Source organism: Anopheles arabiensis, chromosome 3 (genome assembly GCF_016920715.1).
Source record: "Anopheles arabiensis isolate DONGOLA chromosome 3, AaraD3, whole genome shotgun sequence".
Taxonomy (NCBI): domain Eukaryota; kingdom Metazoa; phylum Arthropoda; class Insecta; order Diptera; family Culicidae; genus Anopheles; species Anopheles arabiensis.
The window spans coordinates 60,785,753-60,804,216 of NC_053518.1; the positions used below are offsets into that span (position 1 = coordinate 60,785,753).

The 18,464-nt window shown below is 41.8% G+C and overlaps 1 protein-coding gene across 8 annotated transcripts in view; it reads right to left on the reverse strand.

Annotated features, from left to right (window-relative positions):
* LOC120903840 (serine/threonine-protein kinase 10) overlaps nucleotides 1–18,464 on the reverse strand; it is a 47,671-nt gene that overhangs the window by 13,380 nt on the left and 15,827 nt on the right. For 6 of the 8 annotated variants that reach the window (XM_040313493.1, XM_040313489.1, XM_040313488.1 and 3 more), the window contains 6 exons: nucleotides 2,845–4,205; nucleotides 1,891–2,089; nucleotides 1,454–1,764; nucleotides 1,215–1,358; nucleotides 832–873; nucleotides 46–121 (listed from right to left, as the gene is read on the reverse strand). In XM_040313493.1, coding sequence (XP_040169427.1) covers nucleotides 46–121; nucleotides 832–873; nucleotides 1,215–1,358; nucleotides 1,454–1,764; nucleotides 1,891–2,089; nucleotides 2,845–3,168 — 1,096 coding nt within the window. In that variant the 5' untranslated portion in view covers nucleotides 3,169–4,205. The remainder of the gene's footprint in view (nucleotides 1–45; nucleotides 122–831; nucleotides 874–1,214; nucleotides 1,359–1,453; nucleotides 1,765–1,890; nucleotides 2,090–2,844; nucleotides 4,206–18,464) is intronic. The other 2 variants (XM_040313494.1, XM_040313492.1) reach the window with 1 other exon arrangement.

Sequence of the window (18,464 nt, forward strand, 5' to 3'; positions counted from 1 at the left end):
TGTAAGTATCGTGCATCCAGGAAGGTTTTGATGTTTTTAACTTACGCTTATCAGTTTCTTGACTCTGTAGGGAAGAAGAATCATCATCCAAGTCGAGCGGAAGAGCAGAATTGCGGGGTTCCTGAGGAGTGAAACAATTAAAGAATAAATTAATATACTAACCATGTTAATATATTATAAAACCAAGCTACATAACAGTAAAACGTATGCATGAAAATAAATTTCCATTTCAACTTTAAAACAAGAATGTGAAGGAACGTAGGAAATGTTACTTTGCGGACAGTGCAAATATTAACATTTCTTTTATTTTTCTTTCACTATTCTCATCATCATTTTGCATGCTACTGAATAGAATAGAATAGAAAGCAAGCAAGAAAACCAAAACAAACAACGAAATGAACTTCTACATTAATGTATAAAAACTACGGAACTATTGCCAGACTAGACGTTTACGCACTGCAGTCCGATTTTCCTTTCTCGAGTATAAAGATTGAGTTGTAAATAAAGAGTACACACATGTACATGCCCGATAAACAGCCGAAACGCGTTGAAAAATAACAGAAAAATCTTAAAAACAACATTAAAAATGCACACTTCAAAACAATATAGGTACCTTGGACGTAATTTTGATAGTTCTACTAGAGGTCTAGAGTTGTACAAAAACCGCATATTTTTAATCGAAATCAAGGCTTTCATCAAATAATATTCAAGCGAGCTAAGAATTACACACTATACATCACACACTTCACGCGCAAGAAAGGGACTTTTCGAAATCGGGCTGTCCTGTTCATTTCGGGGCAGAAACATTCTAGTCTGACAAAACTTACCAACCCTCTGATAGAGCGATCTGCGCTTCGCTTGTCGTTTAGCCTTCTAAAGCGTATATTTGCGTGTTAGTGACATTTTGTGGTCAGTTTCGTTATTTCGTTTGCAATGAGAATAGACCGTTTGCATTTTGGTTTTAAAGGACAGCCACAAGTACAGACGTTAGTATTGCAATTGTGTTCAATTGTTGCAGCGTGTGTTAGAGAAAAGAAAAGAGTTAGCAAGAAAATGAGTTATATCGTAGTGGGTAAGTAGCCGCATTGAAAGATAGTGTGTACACGGTTTGGTTCTACTGCATGAAACCTAAAACGCGGTACGTTTATCAAGAGATTGCACTTCTTAGCAACCGTATCTTCATCGAACGTTCTACCGGTTCGCACAATACGCACCTCCGCTTCCTCGTCCACCAGTTCCTCCTCTACCACGTCCGCCTTGTACTCGAGCAGCAGATCTTTGATAGGCTTCGAGTCTAGATTACCACTAATAAACGACAATCCCATCAGCACCTCCGTCGACGGTCTTTGCTGTGGATCCTGTTGGAAAAATGTGCAAGAAAAAAGAAAGGAGAAATTTAATATCAAACGCTTATGTACTGGTGCAGTTAGCCGCACTTTTCCCTCCCACCTACCTTTACGAGCGCGCGCGCTAGAAAGTCGTTAAAGTGTTTCGACCACTTCGATGGTTGATCCAGCTTGGGTGGTTCACTTTTCTGTATCTTGAGCAGCACTCGCATCGGAGACATTTCACTGTTCGGTGGTTCCATCTGAGCAAACTCGATCAGCGTTATACCGAGCGACCAAATGTCGACCTTGAAGTCGTACGGATTGTCCCGGAACGTTTCGCACAGCACCAGCTCCGGTGCCATCCAGTAGGGCGTCCCGATAAACGTGTCGTGCTTTTGCATCGTGTGCTTGTTCTTGGCCGAAACGCCGAAATCCGCTGCATCATCATGGTGCGAAGTGTAATAAAATGTGAAAGAGCAACACGAAAAAGAGAAAAAGTCGTTAATGATTATTAGCTTCCTACACGCCTTCGATTGCACCAAAGGCAGCAGTCCATCCATACCCAGTTTAACGCCACCGTCCATTGTCAGCAGCACGTTGCCGGCCTTCAAGTCCCGGTGTATCACCTTGTTCTTGTGTAAATGGTTCAGTCCGGCGCACATGTGCTTGCATACGTAAGCAATCTGCGCCTCGGTGAGTGGTTTCTCCAGCTCCACCATAATACTATCTAAGGCACCACCATCACAATATTCTATCAGCATCTGTAACGAAAACAAGAACCATGCAAACACGAAGACCGATTAAATTTCTGAAATGCTTCTGAACCATGCAAAAAACCCTCCCACCAGTCTGCCTCCTAGTTACACCTACGAATATCGGTACACACTAACGGACCCACTTTCCGGCCTATTTACTATGCTCTCAACTTGCATTTGAAAAAAAAGAAGAACTTGCAAAAAATAGCAATGGAAGCTTATGAATGAAACAGATTGCATTACTTTGCCTCGTTGTGTATCACCACAATGCTTGGAAGTGGAACTGCTAAACATAGGGGAGAAAAATCTCTACCAAGAAATATGATCCAACGCTTCTTTCCTCCAGGGCACATTCTAGCATTTCATATGAATCAGAAAAGTGCATCACGATTGCATGTGCTTGCACACTTTCTTCCCGTCCGTCCAACTACAACGAAAGTGCCGTGTGAGTATTCAAAACATTAGATCGGTAATAACGGGTTGCCTTCACCTTCAGATAACACATAATGCAATGCATCGATGAGCAAATGGTTTATTGTGGATCAATCACTTCTGCCGTGCACTCAAATTGAATCATTACTTGGGTGCAGCAACATCACATCAAAGGTTTTCCTTGTTGATCGTACTTGGTGAAATGCAATTTTAGTGAAAATAATATAAGTACGTATATATATAACTGTATGTAAAAATAATCCTACGCTATGATATAATGCAAATAATCTAATGCTATGCCCTCTTTTCCCTCGAAACCCATTACTCACCCACAGCTTGTCGTCGATCGAGAATGCTTCATACAAACCGACAATGTTTGGATGCTTAATTTCGGACAGGATGTCAATCTCAACCATGTGATCGCTCAGATTTTCCTCATCCTCCAGTGTGCACATCTTAGCCGCAGCCAGCTGTTTCGTCTCCCTGTTTTGTGCCTTGTACACCTTGCCAAACGCACCATCGCCCAGCTCACCGATCATGTCCCAGAAATCGGCCGGATCTGTGTCCATGCGGATGTTGTTGAAGATGCGCTTCTTCTTCGCCTCTCCGCTGCCCAGGTGGAACACCTTCTTCAAGTTGTTTAGGAACGACATTTTGGAAAACAGTTACAGGTATCTTGGTCCACTAGTTACACAGTTTCAGAATACCCAGCTTTACGGTACACTATCATATACACCTTTGCTCATCCAGATGACTGTGGGGTGTGGCTATTCGCACATCTACACAGTATCAGCACTTAATTACTTTACTATTCGACTATGTACTACTGGCACATTAACGCAGCTGTGTGCTCGTGATAGCAATGTCGTCAATGCACCTACGCTTATCTTCCTTGCCGATATCACTTAATATCCACGAACCTTATCTTTCACTTGTGCACATGGAAAATGCCCTCTTTCTAGAACTTCCAGAGAGTATTGCGTTTTACTCATTATTACTTCAAACAAGTCTTTGCTGCATATAGATTGCGCTCTTCTTTGCATGTGTTACTTTACTTTTTACCGGTAGACGAAGAGTATTTCAGTCAATGGATAACAAATCACACATTATCACACTTTTTTTTAACTCGCAGGTTCACATATCCCTCGCACCAAAGCTTGAAGTATAGCAGAAGTTGCTGGAAAACGGTGTGTCACAATGCTGTGCTCCCAACACGATCAAACCCGATGGAAATGCGACAGCGGCGATCCGGTGTGCTGAAGAATAAGCTACTTTCGTGCGGTCGTGCTGACGGTGACTATAATTACTCGTCCGGCATCTGTCGGCGAACAAGCCTCCTGTAGCCACACAATCGTTATCGGTAAGGCTCAGGGCTGCTGTGACGTTGCAAAAGCCAGAGATGGGGTCATCTTCTCTGCGTGCCATTTTCACTCGCACACTGGGACGAAAACAAGGCCGAGCAATCTGCTACTGTGGAACGGTCACCAAACCTTCAATGTTGAGCATTTGTTTAGATTTTGCCAAGGGCTATGGCGGGTGCCGGGGGTTTCTGTTGACCGTGATAGGTGCTACATTAACAAGTTCTGCGTTGTTATCCACGACGGATAATGGACGTGCACGATAAATCATTCGCGTAAAGCATACGATGATGATGTTCAACCGTCCTAACTCGATTTTGCGGGTAAGAGGCCTAAAACGATAAAAAACAAAAGAAAGACAAACCATATTAGTCATATTTATTGAAGTGATTAATCTTTTATGTGTGGCTGATAATAATAAACGTCTGGCATCAAAATTCAGAAAATGTAAATAAACCACCCAACTATGACCGTCGGCCGTTGGAAGCTTTGTAGAAGAATAGGCCAACAAGGCCATAGAATTGGAATTGTGGTTTCCTACTTCCCATTTACTTCTTTCCCCTAGAATGTGACGTCCATCAATTTTTATTTATCTGGAGTGATAAATAATTCCAATTATGAATAATGCTTTCCAAACAACGGGCAAACGATTTCTGGTATCGCTCTTGGAGAAGAAACAACAATCAACTGGAGGGAAAGGTTTATTCGATAGAGAAAATAACACGAATTACTGTTTGGATTCTAAAAAAAAAGAGAGAGAAAACATAACCTACATAAGGGATATTACTACACTCATGGCGTAAATAAATGTAACCATCTGTGTTTGTGTGTTGCTGTGTGTAGATCATCATTCATTAAATGGGTAATCGTAATTTCCCACCTTCGGGTAAACATTGCGCCCAAAAACCAATTAATCGGCAGAATTCGCTCCCTTGCACTCACACACATACACAGAAATACACATACACTCCACCTACTTAAACAACAATGAACATTATTCGTGCTAATAAAACTGTGAAACCCAATTGGATCAGCAGTAGCGGCGGAGTGGCGCGAAATTATGTTGTTGTTGTTTGCTCACAACACTCGCGCGTAAGTTAAGAAAAAAAAAGTTAGTGTAAAAGTAAACTGAGTAAAAAAAGACACAAACAATTGATTGGCGTTAAATTAACGTGCACTGTTTAAGCTTCCCAGAGCGATGCATTGACTCAGTCGCTTGGTGATGCCCAGCAGCAAGCGAAAGAACAGCATTTAGGTTGCAAAGCAGAGAAAAAAGGCACGAAAAAAGGATTTCCCCTAATTTATGTGGCGCTATGTAAGCTCATCTGAAAACTTTCGTTATTTTACGCAGAGGTAATTTAACTGATTTATTTAGCGAATCCAAAAAAACTAAGATGTTTCGGTCCAAATAGGAAAACATATCATGACATTATAATACTAAGGGAGGTTGTTACACATAAAGCAGGTAAAGCACAAGAGTGCAATGAAATAACTGTATAGTGAAGTCTTAATATAAAATTCTTCTATTAGCCATAACACTTGATATGGTAGAATATCTAAAAGGAAAAAACTTCAATTTTATTATAGTTCTGGATTAAAGGGAATTGTTAAACCCCTGCTAAGTGACATTCAAACGGATTGAACATAGTACATTACAATACTCTACTCTTTTACATAGCAATTACCAATGATATCAGCTTTGATGTTTTTTTTTTCTAAACATTACTTGTATAGTTAGTTTAATAATATCTAAAAGCAACAACAGTGACCAATGTGAAAGGAAATTTTTAAAATTTAGTTTCCAAACATCTAAATCTAAAGGACGTGTTAAACCTTGTAGAAGTGAATAAAAATGTATTTTTGTGTCATGAAGAACGGTCAGACCTTCGTATTAGTATAAAATATTCAAACTAAATAAAGAAATAACAGAGCTTGTTCATTAAATCATAGAACTGAATAAGAGAAAAACTTCGATAAGTGCGAGGCACCTTTGATTTAGTAAGGAACATCTGTGTTCTAACTTGTCCAGGATTTGCTGCCTATGTATTCATTCACTACACTAAATCTAATATGTTCAAATCTTGATCTGAAGCCATTGACAGATGAAGTTGTTCCACCGCCATTGCAAAACGCCCTTTGGTCACACCACTTTGTCCGACGACAGGTTAGTTTTGAGGTTGGAGAGCGTGCAGCGCCACGGCACACCAAATCTCTACGAGCAAGTGACCGGTAATGTGATACACGATACGGTTGAAAACGATCGGTGTTCCAGCGATCTCCAATGCGTAGCAGCGCGGTGTCTCTTTACGTAATCGATAGAGCTCCTACACACACACACGCTACTTGCAGCCGTGTACAAAATCAAGATGACGGGGTGTTAGGTGTGCTTACTTGCTCACGATAGACCCCTGGAATGGTTTAATGATACACGCATATACACGGGCACGCATCTCGGCCAAGTGTGGTAGATACAATGCGGAGCAGCAACCACTTTCAGTACACGATGTTCAAGGAGAGGTCAAAAGTGAAACAATATCTACAGGTGCCATCATCTTCCCGCCAGATTCGTGACGACAGCCGTCTTCGTTGTCTTATGTTCCAGAGCTCGGTCACGACTCCAAATGCTTCGCAATAGGTATTAGAGAGCTTATAGTCATGTTGCTGGTTAAAAGATGCCTCCTCAAGGACGCAAACTTATCTATAGAGGCGAACATTTCCATTGGAATACGATCAACGGTGATCCTCTTCGAAGATCACACTCATTGATGAAACACTTCCCTCCCATCATCAGACCTCGCGTACGGTCATAGAGATTGCTAAGTGAATGAGAAAAAGGCGGAATTGCTACAACGTTTAAAAAAATAGGATGAATGAAGCACCCGAAATTAAAGACGTCCGCTTCACTAATCGACTCAATGAAAGCTACTAATTTCGGATGACCGTTTTCAGAAGGGTTCGGGTCATCTAACGCGCTCGTTAATGTGCACCTCTGCGAGGGAAAGATTGGAGAAGGAATCCTACTCATCCTACCAACGCACACAAGACCAGTTGACCCCATCGCCGTGTATCTCTCTCTCCCTTAATGGTTACATTAGATGGTTAATTTAAATTAACACCCATGGCCCCTGGTGAGACGAAACCATCGGAAAAGCTAATCCAAGTTATCTCACCCGCATTCGGCAGGGGTTTACAAGCTAAGCGCGTTGTGTCGTCCATTTAGAAGCAAAATGATGCTCATCCGGAGTTACACAGATACACTTTCTTTTCGTTTTTTGGAATCTAAAAAATTCAAGCAGAATTGGCTTACTCCGGCTGAGGAGAGGATTTGGAGTGAATTTACCCAATTACTCTTAATGCTGGATAACATCAAACAATTATGAAGACAATAAGTAACTGTATAGCTCATTTGGTCATCAATTTCATATATCAGTACTTCATATATATGTGTCACAAAAACAGAATAATCTTGCATTTATTACATCATAATTACGTATCGTATCACCTTTTTATTTAAGTTATTTTATAATGAGATGACCTTATGGAATTTCAACAAGAATATTTATTTTTCAATATAATCAAAAACCCTAAGAAATCTGACAATCTGACAAAGGAAAAAAAATCGACAATTTAGGAAAAACTACAATTTTGTATGCTAACTCCAACGGTTAGCCCCATTGAAGATGATCGCCGATCAGCAGGATGTCATCAGAGGTGAATCACGGTGGACCTGAGACCAGCTGTTTAATTAATGAATGAAAATTTAAAAAAATTACCATCCCTCAACAACACCATTATGACTAACCAAATGAAATCGTAAAATTGTTCAACCTCAAGCCCAATTGCATGACACCATATAGCAGAAAAATGTCAGCTATTGCGTTTACATAGTGTCTAACTCCGCAAAGGTGTTTCAGAAGGTGACAAGCCCTCTGGTTAGATGGGAAGAAAGATACGCATTCGCTCCTGGTTTCACATGCCAAAGACGCTAGTAAAATAAACCCGCTATCTACTTGACGTATGTGTGCGACGTGGCCTCACGGAAATGCTGCTGGCCCAACCCAAAAGCAACGTCGCTCCAAGATGAGAAGATGAAATTAATTTCTATGAAATTAAATTCCAATGCGCCAATAATGCGTAACAGGCTAACGAACGCGAACACACGAACGCAACGGCACTTTTCTATTTTTCTTTCTTCTTCCTTTGCATATTTTTTCCAATACCCTCTGTCTCGCTCTCTCTTTCTCTTTTGATCCCTTGGACGTACGTCCGCAGTCGTTGAAAGTGAATTAGATATTGGAAAGGGAAAATATCGGAGCAAAAACTAACAAACCGATTAGCTCAATCAAACGTATGCTCTTTCCCCCACACTGGTCCCCTTTCCTGTAGGCAATAGTTATAGTTCATGTGTTGTCGGTGTTCGGGCAACCCGATTTCCATCGATTCCAATCTAATCCCCGAGCGGAAGCGGACACGGAGAGTGTGCACAAGAAGTAAACGATTGAAGGAAAAAAAAAACAACAACAAAAACAAAGCAGAATTAAATCAGGTGAAAATGTGGTGCAGTGTCCCCCAGGTGGACGGTGTGCCGGAATACGAAGCGATTGAGTCAAAATTACTTCCTACCGCGTACACCGTTATCTAGCTTCCTCGTACCTTACCCTCTCGCAAGGATTGGAGAAAGCCAAGGAAGGTCACACAGCAGCTTCAAGGGTGGTCTCCTACCTCCACCCATTTGCAAGCGACAACCAAATTAGACAGCACACACGCACACGCTCAGCTTCCTACCCTTAGGGCACACCACTTTCAATCCGTTAACAGCTTACGCTTACGCTACGATCGAAGCTGTAAAGAGAAAAAAGAGGCTCGAAGGCAGAATACTCCTCGGGAGAAGGCGGCAACGTATATTGGGCAAGCGATCGGACACCTCCTCAGCATCGCACCATTTTGGGGGACAAATTCCAAACGACACGTACGCGAGGCCGCCCCACAGCAACAACAACAACCGCGTACAGCAGCAGTCAGGCCGCTTTTTTATTTACGGCAACTTGACTCGATCGGACACTGGGTACACTGAACGTGGCTGGCTAGCTGGCTAGCTGGCTGGCGCTGGGGGACTGAGTTTGTTTGTGCTTTCGAGCCACATACCGCCCAGCCCGGGGATGGTGAATGGAACAAACGCGATAAGCATACACACAGACATACGATCACAGAGACAGACGTGGTGGACGGTGACTATGTATCGTAGTCGCCGTCTTCGTCGTCAGTACAACAACTTCTCTCTCAATCGTGATCACCAAACCGACTGGCGTGATCATAGTGGAACTCTTCGAGAAAGAAAAAAAAACAAAAATCGTTAAGGACGGGGAAATATCACAACCATTCATAGGCACATTTAACAGCGTTGAACACTCATTCAACTCTTTTTCTCAGTGAGAAAGAAACCTATCTCTTTACCCGTGGATTGACTAGAGTCATCAACTGTTGCTCATTGGAGTTGCTTTTGAAGAGAACTCTTATCCTCCTGATATCCAAATGGCACGCAAACAAGTGCGTGTGTGTGTTGATCAATGCACATATCTGACGGTCAAACTTCAAACTCCAAAATAACGGGGGAAATTGGTTTGTTGTTTGTTGCTCTATTGAAACGTGTATTGAAGGTTAAAAAAGAACACACTTCCGTTACAAAACGTTTGGATGGAATCACTCCATTCTATTCTGGGTCCCTTCTCTTAAGCACATCCGCGCACAACATGCACGCAACCCAGCAGCAATTTGGAACAGGTTAAATTGTTTTATGACCAAATTTAAAACCCATCATTCCTGTGCCTCTCCTCCTCCTTTAAACCGAACCTCAGAGCTAACAGCCCGTTTGAGAGGTTATTAATGGCGAGGCAATAGCGACGCACATCAGTCACGGGAGCGTCAAAACGGAGTTGTATATTAGCACCGAAGGGTTCTGTTAAAAAAACGGTAATAGTAAACAGTTTTATAACAGTGGAATTGGGAAGTACCAGGTAACTAGGAAAATATATTTTTCGTCGCCTTTTTTGTCACCGCTATCTGAAAGCGTCTGATCGAATTATGATCTTTTTTTATGTCCCGTACACTATAAACATAAGTATAAAACATTTATGCTTCCTTCGTGTCATTGACAAATTTAAGGTAAAATGTGGAGCGTAAAAAAGGCAGTACCGAAGCCGTTCAGATTTTATTTGTAAACCATTCACAATGAAAGTGTTTTGTTTCACGCTCACTACATTGTAATTGCCCTTGCCGGTGGGTAAACAAACCACCGCACTACTCATAGATACACTTTTTACGAGCAGATAACGCTAAAATTCAAACGGCGTCGAAGCACGCACCATTGTAAAAATTAACATGCAACTATTTCGCACATTGCGCATCAGCAAAACAAACCATGAAAATATCTATCATGTTTGTCCTTCTCCCAGGTGAATCTTTTACACTTTTCGTTTTGCGCTCTCACTGTTTGTAGCCATCACACACCCGTCGCCCCGTACCCACCCAGCCACACTCGCGTATCACAACGGCTCCGCCAAAGAAAGCAATCATTAAAAGCAGATGTTGCAAGTAAGGAAATTTTCTGCAGAGAAATTCCTGTTTTCACTGCAAAACGTGAAAGTGAAGATGCGATAGTGGCGGTTGCAAAACGGTAATCTGCTGGTGGCATACTGCAACATTTTTCATTTAATCTTTGGTCACCCCGCCCGGAGCATCTATTGAAGTGATGCCGACTATACCGAAAGCCAAGCCGATGTCCAAGGTATGGGTGACAATGTCATGCTAAACTTTAACCGTAATAGTTAGGGGGACATCGTAGACACTTGTAAACCAACATCACGCCCAAGCTTTGCGACACCCACCAGCATATCCAGCGTATGTCTGAAAGTTCACTTACATTTATGTTGCACTTTATGTGTTGTCCCCTTCCCAAGAGATTTAAATGTGATCCAACAGTCCGAGGTTTTGCAAAACGAGTCACTTTCAACAACTTCATCGATAGCAAAGATGGATAAAACATCGGCAGAAATATGGGGCGTGGAAAGAAAACAAAACGGTGGGCGAAAGGCAAAGGAAACCAGAGAGTGGTATTTACTTTCCTTCCATCACGCGCAATGATTGCTAATGATTGACTTTCTATCTAAACAGCGCTGCACAGCGGGAGCCCCCCACTATCGCCATAACACATTTGACGCACGCATACACACACACATAGAAACACACATACATCATCATCATCCGTGTTCATCCATCATCTGCATCATGCAACTCGATATGCCAATAGCCTATTCTCTCTGTGCGCATTGTCTGGCCAAGTCCTTCGCCAGACACTTGCCGCCGCGCCGCACGTATATGTTGAGACGCCCCACCCACAGTGTGCGCGTTTTTCTGAGCGTGTCGTGACGATCGAAAGGAAATGTTATGATCGATACGAAAGCTGCAATCGATCGGTCTAATAATTTGCGCCCGCCAGTGCAATTTGAATTGCTACCGATGCAAATTGCGCTAACGATAAGCAATCTTTCGTGCCGTGGCCAACCAGTTGGAATGCCGTTTGGCTGCTGCAGATTGAGTTGTTATAGTTCTTTGTAGAGCGGTTTATCCGGTACACCAATACTTCACTATCATTAATTGTTGTGTTTTTTCGTGAAAAATGTTTTTGTACGATAAAGTTCTTATCAAAGTACGAGTAATTTATGGAAAAGATCATTGAACAACAATACCCAATTATATGACCTATGACAGGAAACAATATTTTTTTTAGCAAATCTCAATAGTATGGTAGATACTACGGAGATTACGGAGTTTTACGAATTACACAAGAAAATATTTCTTTTAAAGAAAATATATTTGAGTAAATGTTTATACTTCTCAAAACTTACGAAACGCGTTAAAAATCCCCCTTTTAATCCAACTCGATCACTACATGATCTTCTCCTTTTGCAACATCATCGTCATCACCATCATCATCATCGTGGGTATTTCCTTTCGCTTTTGTGCCTATGAGGTTGGCTGATTTTAACTGCCCCTATTGCAGACAGTGGCCATTTTTCGTTTCCTTTCTATCGTATGAAACTACCCAATAAAATCACGCCCAACTGGCTTTAGATGACGTACGAACAGTGTTATCCTTCTTGTCTGAAATTTCATTTCATTTCGAGATCCATTTTGCAAATGATACAGCTACGCAGAGGTTAATTGAAACATTTCCACACCTTTTCCTTTATTTTTACTGTATCAAATAGTAGTTAAAAATAATAAAGCATTACCATTTTTTAACCTAAATGTATAGCCGTTTTAGATACCATTATAACGTATAACCTCATTGAAATGCACTGCAAATGTAACAAATGGACTGTTTATTGTTGCAGTCACAACCAGAGGGGAAACCGAGAAACCGTGTCAGAACCTGTCGATAATAATTGATTTCTCACGTGTAAATAACTTAAACACACGCTGACGCTGACGTTTGTGTGACCTAATGTGTGCACGGTGAATGGTAAAAGAATAACAACACGCTGCCATACCCCACCGGAGACCCACATCCACCGCAAAGATGCACGGGAAAAATAGAGGTCATGAACGAGTCGGCTCGCGATTCATTAAACAAGCGCTGGTGGTAACCTGTCTTCAGGCTCATGTGTTAGGGTTTGCCATCATCCACACCACCCACCAACCAATCGGTGCTCTGCAACTACATGCACTTGAATGCATTTCGCATCCCCACATCTCCCTACTATCTGAAGTCTATGGGAAACGTTGGCCGATGAGCGCTCTGCACACAAACCAACACAATTCAGCAAAACATTAATAACGCTCACTAAAAATACTTCGCCCCCATGCAGGCTCTGCTGCTGTGAAGCTTCGGTGGGCGAGTGAAAGAGCTGTCGTAAAAAATAAACCTCTGGCTGAGGTTGATTGCTGAGAGGGTGGGTTAGAGCTTAGGCGATGGCACCTAGAACTCGTATCGTAACCTACACATACCGGCAGTTCGCTTCTCACTTTCCTAACTTCTCATGCGTGATGATCTTGTGCATTGTTGAGTACTCCCCCACAAACCAGTACGGGGTGGGGTGGCGTACGATTATCGAAAATTAATGCTAAATGGCGGTAGTTTTTCGCTAAATTGCTGAAAAACGGTAGATTGCCCCGAAAACATCAATCTCTATACCAACCGCTCTCTGGTGGAAAGAGAAACAAGTGATAATTAGCACGTACTAGTCGTTAGAAATAGAATACAACTTCAATGGCGACAACACCGATCTGCATATGAGGTAGTGTTGTGCTTTATGAATCTTTCATTCGAATGAAGTCTTAGAGATAAGTGATTCAAATCACGTATCGAATCTACTATGATTCACGAATCTCGAAACATTCATGAAGGACAAAAGATATTAAATCATAAAAATAAATCAAAGTTGTTTTTTTGTTAAAAAAAAGGGGAAATTTATTTAATTTTTTTATATCGAATACAAAAATTCGGCCTTATGACGTTCTATGAAGAGATAGAAAAGAGGGGAAATCTTTAAACATAGAGTTTCATGAATCGATAGATGTTCGTCTATTCAACGATTCTTTAAATTAAGTTTTAGTGAAGCTGGTGTTAAATATGCTTTCAAATACGAGTACATTAAATAAATTCAAGCAATCAGTTCATTGAAAGGTGCGTGGTGAATAATAGCAAAACGTCGACAGAATTACGTGGAAGAAATACATATTTATGTGACAAATACAATCTATAAACAAACCATTTTTTACAACCTTACTCCTCCAATGCCACTTACTTTCGTTTCAACGAGTGGCCTTTATGATTATGAGAGGTTTATCATGAATATGGAGTCTCTCGCTACATATGCTCTACAACTGTTAAATTACATCTATTTCTACATGATGTCAACATAGGTAAGGCGACGCACAGATACCACGGTACGTAAAAGCACAAATGTAACACAGCCGTTTGAAATGCATCACGAGGGGAGCAGCATTGCATTGGAAGTAAACCGAAAGGAAAAACCGATCGCGAGTTGATACATCGAAGCGCCAATATACGAGAGTTGATGGTCGTCACCACTTATGATGATATAATTATTTTCGCACATAGCTACCATTTCCGTTGAAAGCTGACAGAGCTAGATGGACAAAACTGAGCTACCGAGCAAATATTGGAAGAAAAGGGAGCACTCCACTCGCGAAATCAAGCTCGTGTCCGATCGGATTTCTTTGCCGCATTACCGAAAGATGAAAGGAAAGCTGTCCAGAGTGAAGTACATGAGAAAAAGAGTTGAAAATTATCACTTCGCAAGCGGATATTGAACGGAATCAAGCTGCCGCCGAAATAAGCCTTTTTTGGTAGATATCTGTACCGCACGGCGAGAAAAGTGCCAGCCAGCGCACATTACACGCTTATGTACATCGTCGTCACGTCAGCCGGTCGCCATTATTTGCCCTCCCGGAAAGCTGTCCACTTATCAGCTGTATGCTAATTGGACATTGGTCGAACACAACGACGAAGGACCAGGAAACTGTAGCACGCTTCAACCGATGCCCATCGTACAGCTAGCTACCGAGCGTGGCGCGTTGTCGTCGTAAGACCGCTCAGATTTCATAATGCCCCCACGCATCCATGTCGGGCAGGGTCCAGCAGTCAGTGCTAAAAACGAAGAACCGTAAATCGTGGTCCGTGCACCAGTTTAGTGGCCGCGTGTGTGGACGGTTGGAAGCATAACAGCACAACACGTCAACGTACCAGGAAGAGAACAAATAAGAGGGGGGTAATAGAAAATTTACGTTGAAGGCTTAATCGAGTAAAAACGACATCGAATTAGACCCGGCACAGGTGTACTTTGCATACAACCTTATGGCCCAGAGTGCAATCGAATTATCTATATTTGAGGTATAGATAGGTTGCATAGTAGTTTACCTTTGCCAGCTCGAATGCAATACTATGTGCATCCATCTTGGGACAATAGATGTTAAATGCTTCACAACAGCCCGCTATATAGATGATTTCATATCACATCACTCTCAAAGCTCTTCAATACATTCATGGATGTAAATTGTTTCCAAGCCACTTGGCGGTAAGGGAAGATTATCTAACTCCGCACATATCGAGGTCATAGTATCGCGGGCAGGACACACACCTGACCATCGCACTAGGTAAGGCACACGACCATCCTAACATACTAACCTTCCCTACTCTGGCTCCGTCTTACGACACCAGCGATGGTTACGACCAACCAGGCACGGGCTTATCGTACCCGATTGCCCATACTCCACCGGCCTAGTCTTAAGCCCTTTTTTCCTTTTACTACACCTTTAGCTCCACAAGACATCGCTGCAACAAACCTCAAGGGCTTACCAAAACAAAGCAAGCAAAAAAAAAAACAATCACCTAGATGTGCATGCCGCTCACCCCTCGACCACAAACATACACGATGTTCGCTCATCATTTACCGACCGATAATAACACCCCTGAGCGTCTCGATTAAACTCACGGGCCTGAATGGCGGCGTCGTCACTTACTGCATACATCGCCGCTGTTTGTTTGTCAGTCGGTCATGAAGCCAGCGTACATGCATATAGGCAAAAGCACCGCGAAATCATCGCCCGCTGATGTCAGCATGTACACACAGAGGGAGACCCCACCTTGTCTGCTGTGTCTAAAACAGGTTAAGATTTTTGTTCATTGCTCTCCCCATTTCCAACCACTGTTTGTTTTGTGTGCCAACGCAAAGTGCAAGTTGGCGGCATGTTTTAGCAGTTACCAGCGCTGAGAAATGGTTGGAACGTTGTGTTACCCTGGGAGGGGATGGACGCCCAGGACGTTCGAAGGTCCGACGGCCTGCACGCATCATTGATTCTCCCTTTAGTATGCATAACGTATGTAAAAAGGCGCCTTAGCGAACAGGAGCAAAGTACATACAACATCATATCGCAACAAGTGACCATTGAATTAATTGACCTAAATTGTAAAACATCGGTAAGGGTTGCAGCACACTGCATACAAGGGGAGCCATAAGTGTGACCACCAGCAGGGTGGCTAACAGCCATTGTGAAGACTTGATGTAAATATATTAATGAAACATAATGTGTTATGAAGAGTTTCCAGGGATAAAACCTAAACCTAATATAACAAATCGAATAAAACACTGTAGTACTGACCCCTGTCTACAATTACACTACACTCATTACGCCTAACAAGGGCAAAATGATAGTAAAATAGATATGTTTGTGAGATTGTCGCGATCGTTTAAATGAAGACATCATAGATGCTGCCATTTTTGAGATAATAAAACTATACCTGTTTTCTACCCAGTTCGGAATCCATCGATTTAAACAGCTTTAACATCTCCACGAGGAAACACAGAGCACCGTGGTCCGGGGATCTAATGTAATTCGTTTCTCACGCACCATCATCATTGACAACACATGCCACATCGCCTGGCTGAAGTTGACACTAGACTAGTAATACTAGCAGAAGAAGAACAAGTGATCACAAGAAACGATTAACAGTTCAAGATTCTTTCTTGCCATCGTAGCACGGGTATGGCGATGGCGTCACAAGATGGTCGGCTAGATGAGCAATACCGAAATGATGAGGATTGGAGAACCGGTTCGGAAGGTAGTAGAGAATTGTTGAGAAGGATGATAGCTCCTCAGCTGGAACTGGAACATGGGCAACGGCCGTCGCACGGGCGTTTTGTGTATATATTATCGCGGAGTTGCCTTTCAACAGTTCCGGTGTATTGCAAACGAAGGTGGGTTAGCAGCGTGAATTATGGTAACATGAGCCCACGAGATGAGGAAGGTGTCTTAAATAGATGAGCAACTGAGGACACAGTGCAAGTTGATTGCTTCTAGAATAGATTTCAAATTTTAGAAGGCATAATAAATGTTTTCTTCTCTCCAGCAAAATAAGTTTAACAAGTTGGTTACTTCTATAACTCGCTACTTGAAATAGTTCAGGTGTACATTCACGTTTTTTGCGTTGACCGCAGAATTTCAGACAAACTCAGTCATTATGAATATGTTAAGTTCGAACAGAGATGACAATCCCCCTAGAAAAAATTTTAGCATTGGTTTGATGCTATGGAAAATATTAATCGAATTAATCGAAATCGAATTATTTTAACAATCATTAAAATACGTTTGAACTTATTGAATGCTTCAATCAAGTAGATGGCAATCCAAATTCTATAATACATTATGTGGAATTATTTTTGTTAGGAGCTAATGCAAACAAAATTTTAACACTTTCTTCTGGTGTCAGCGACCAACGTAGCACAACGAAAATTTTGTTACACCACACAGACACAAACTTTTCCTCTCAATTGTTACTATTCCCAGTGGTCGGAGGTAGACAGAGATTCAGCAAAACAATTTTCCCCAATGGTTTTATTTTTCTTTTTTTCTTTCAGCAATCAGTTTCATTCCGTCACAACGATTTTCGCAGCAGCTCGAGATTTAACGACTCCAAAATTTCATTTTCCCTGCTTCCACGGGTCCGCGGCGGGGGTGATTTCGAATGACTTTCGATCTTATGTTGTCGCTGCGTGCAAACACCCAAAAAGTGATCTTTTGAGAAAGGGACATGATGGGAATTTCACAAACGACACACACACACACACAACTCATTCACTCCACAAATCTACTGTTCTCACAGTAAAAGGGAAAAATGACCAGAAAACTCACACTTTCAATTAGCTCCGGATCGCGATTTTGTCCGCGACTTATTTTTTTGTTCCACAAACTCTCCACCATCAAAAAGGGTTCTGCAATGATCGTGCGAAACGAAAGCTCATCCACTATGATTTTACTGGACTGTGATAGACACCGAAACCATTGGAAGGCTTTGTAAAAATGGCCAAAAAGTAGATCGATGACCCTTACCACTTATCTGTGGAGTATATTACTCACACAGCCAAATTTAGCCAACCAACAAAAGATTTTAACGGAACTTTACCCGTGAATTATGTTTCTAATATTTTGTTAGCGCATAGTAGTAGCATGAAAACATCATGTTGAAAAACACACAGCCGTATTCTATTCTTATAATCGAGTCGTATCGACGTTCAGTTGATGAATTTTGTGTGTTCATTTGAATGGATAATTCATTTTGTAGTTCATTTTCTCGACACGAATCGAATCGAGTTCAGAATAGAATAAGCCTGATAATGTATATAACACAAAACGCCTTCATAAAACATAAAAGTTTGCTGTATTTTGTTACCAAATTCTCACATAATCATCTCTGACCCAAGTAAACTTTGGAGGGAAAGAAAATAATCGAACAAATTACAAATTTCCGAGGAAACCCTCGACCTCACGCGCTTGCTTACAGCATGAACGATGTAATGAACCGATTACCGCCCTTATCGTGAAATATGTTCTTGTTATCTGTTTGCAGCAATGACGACGCTTGTCTCCGAAGAAGAAAAAAAGATGTTTTCCAAAATGAAAACCACCACGATAAGCGAGAGCCACCTTTTTGCATTAAGCGCTGACTGAGCTGAGAAGGGGAAGGTTTTTGTCACCTACGCACCACCATGCTGTGATTTTACCTTTTTGGC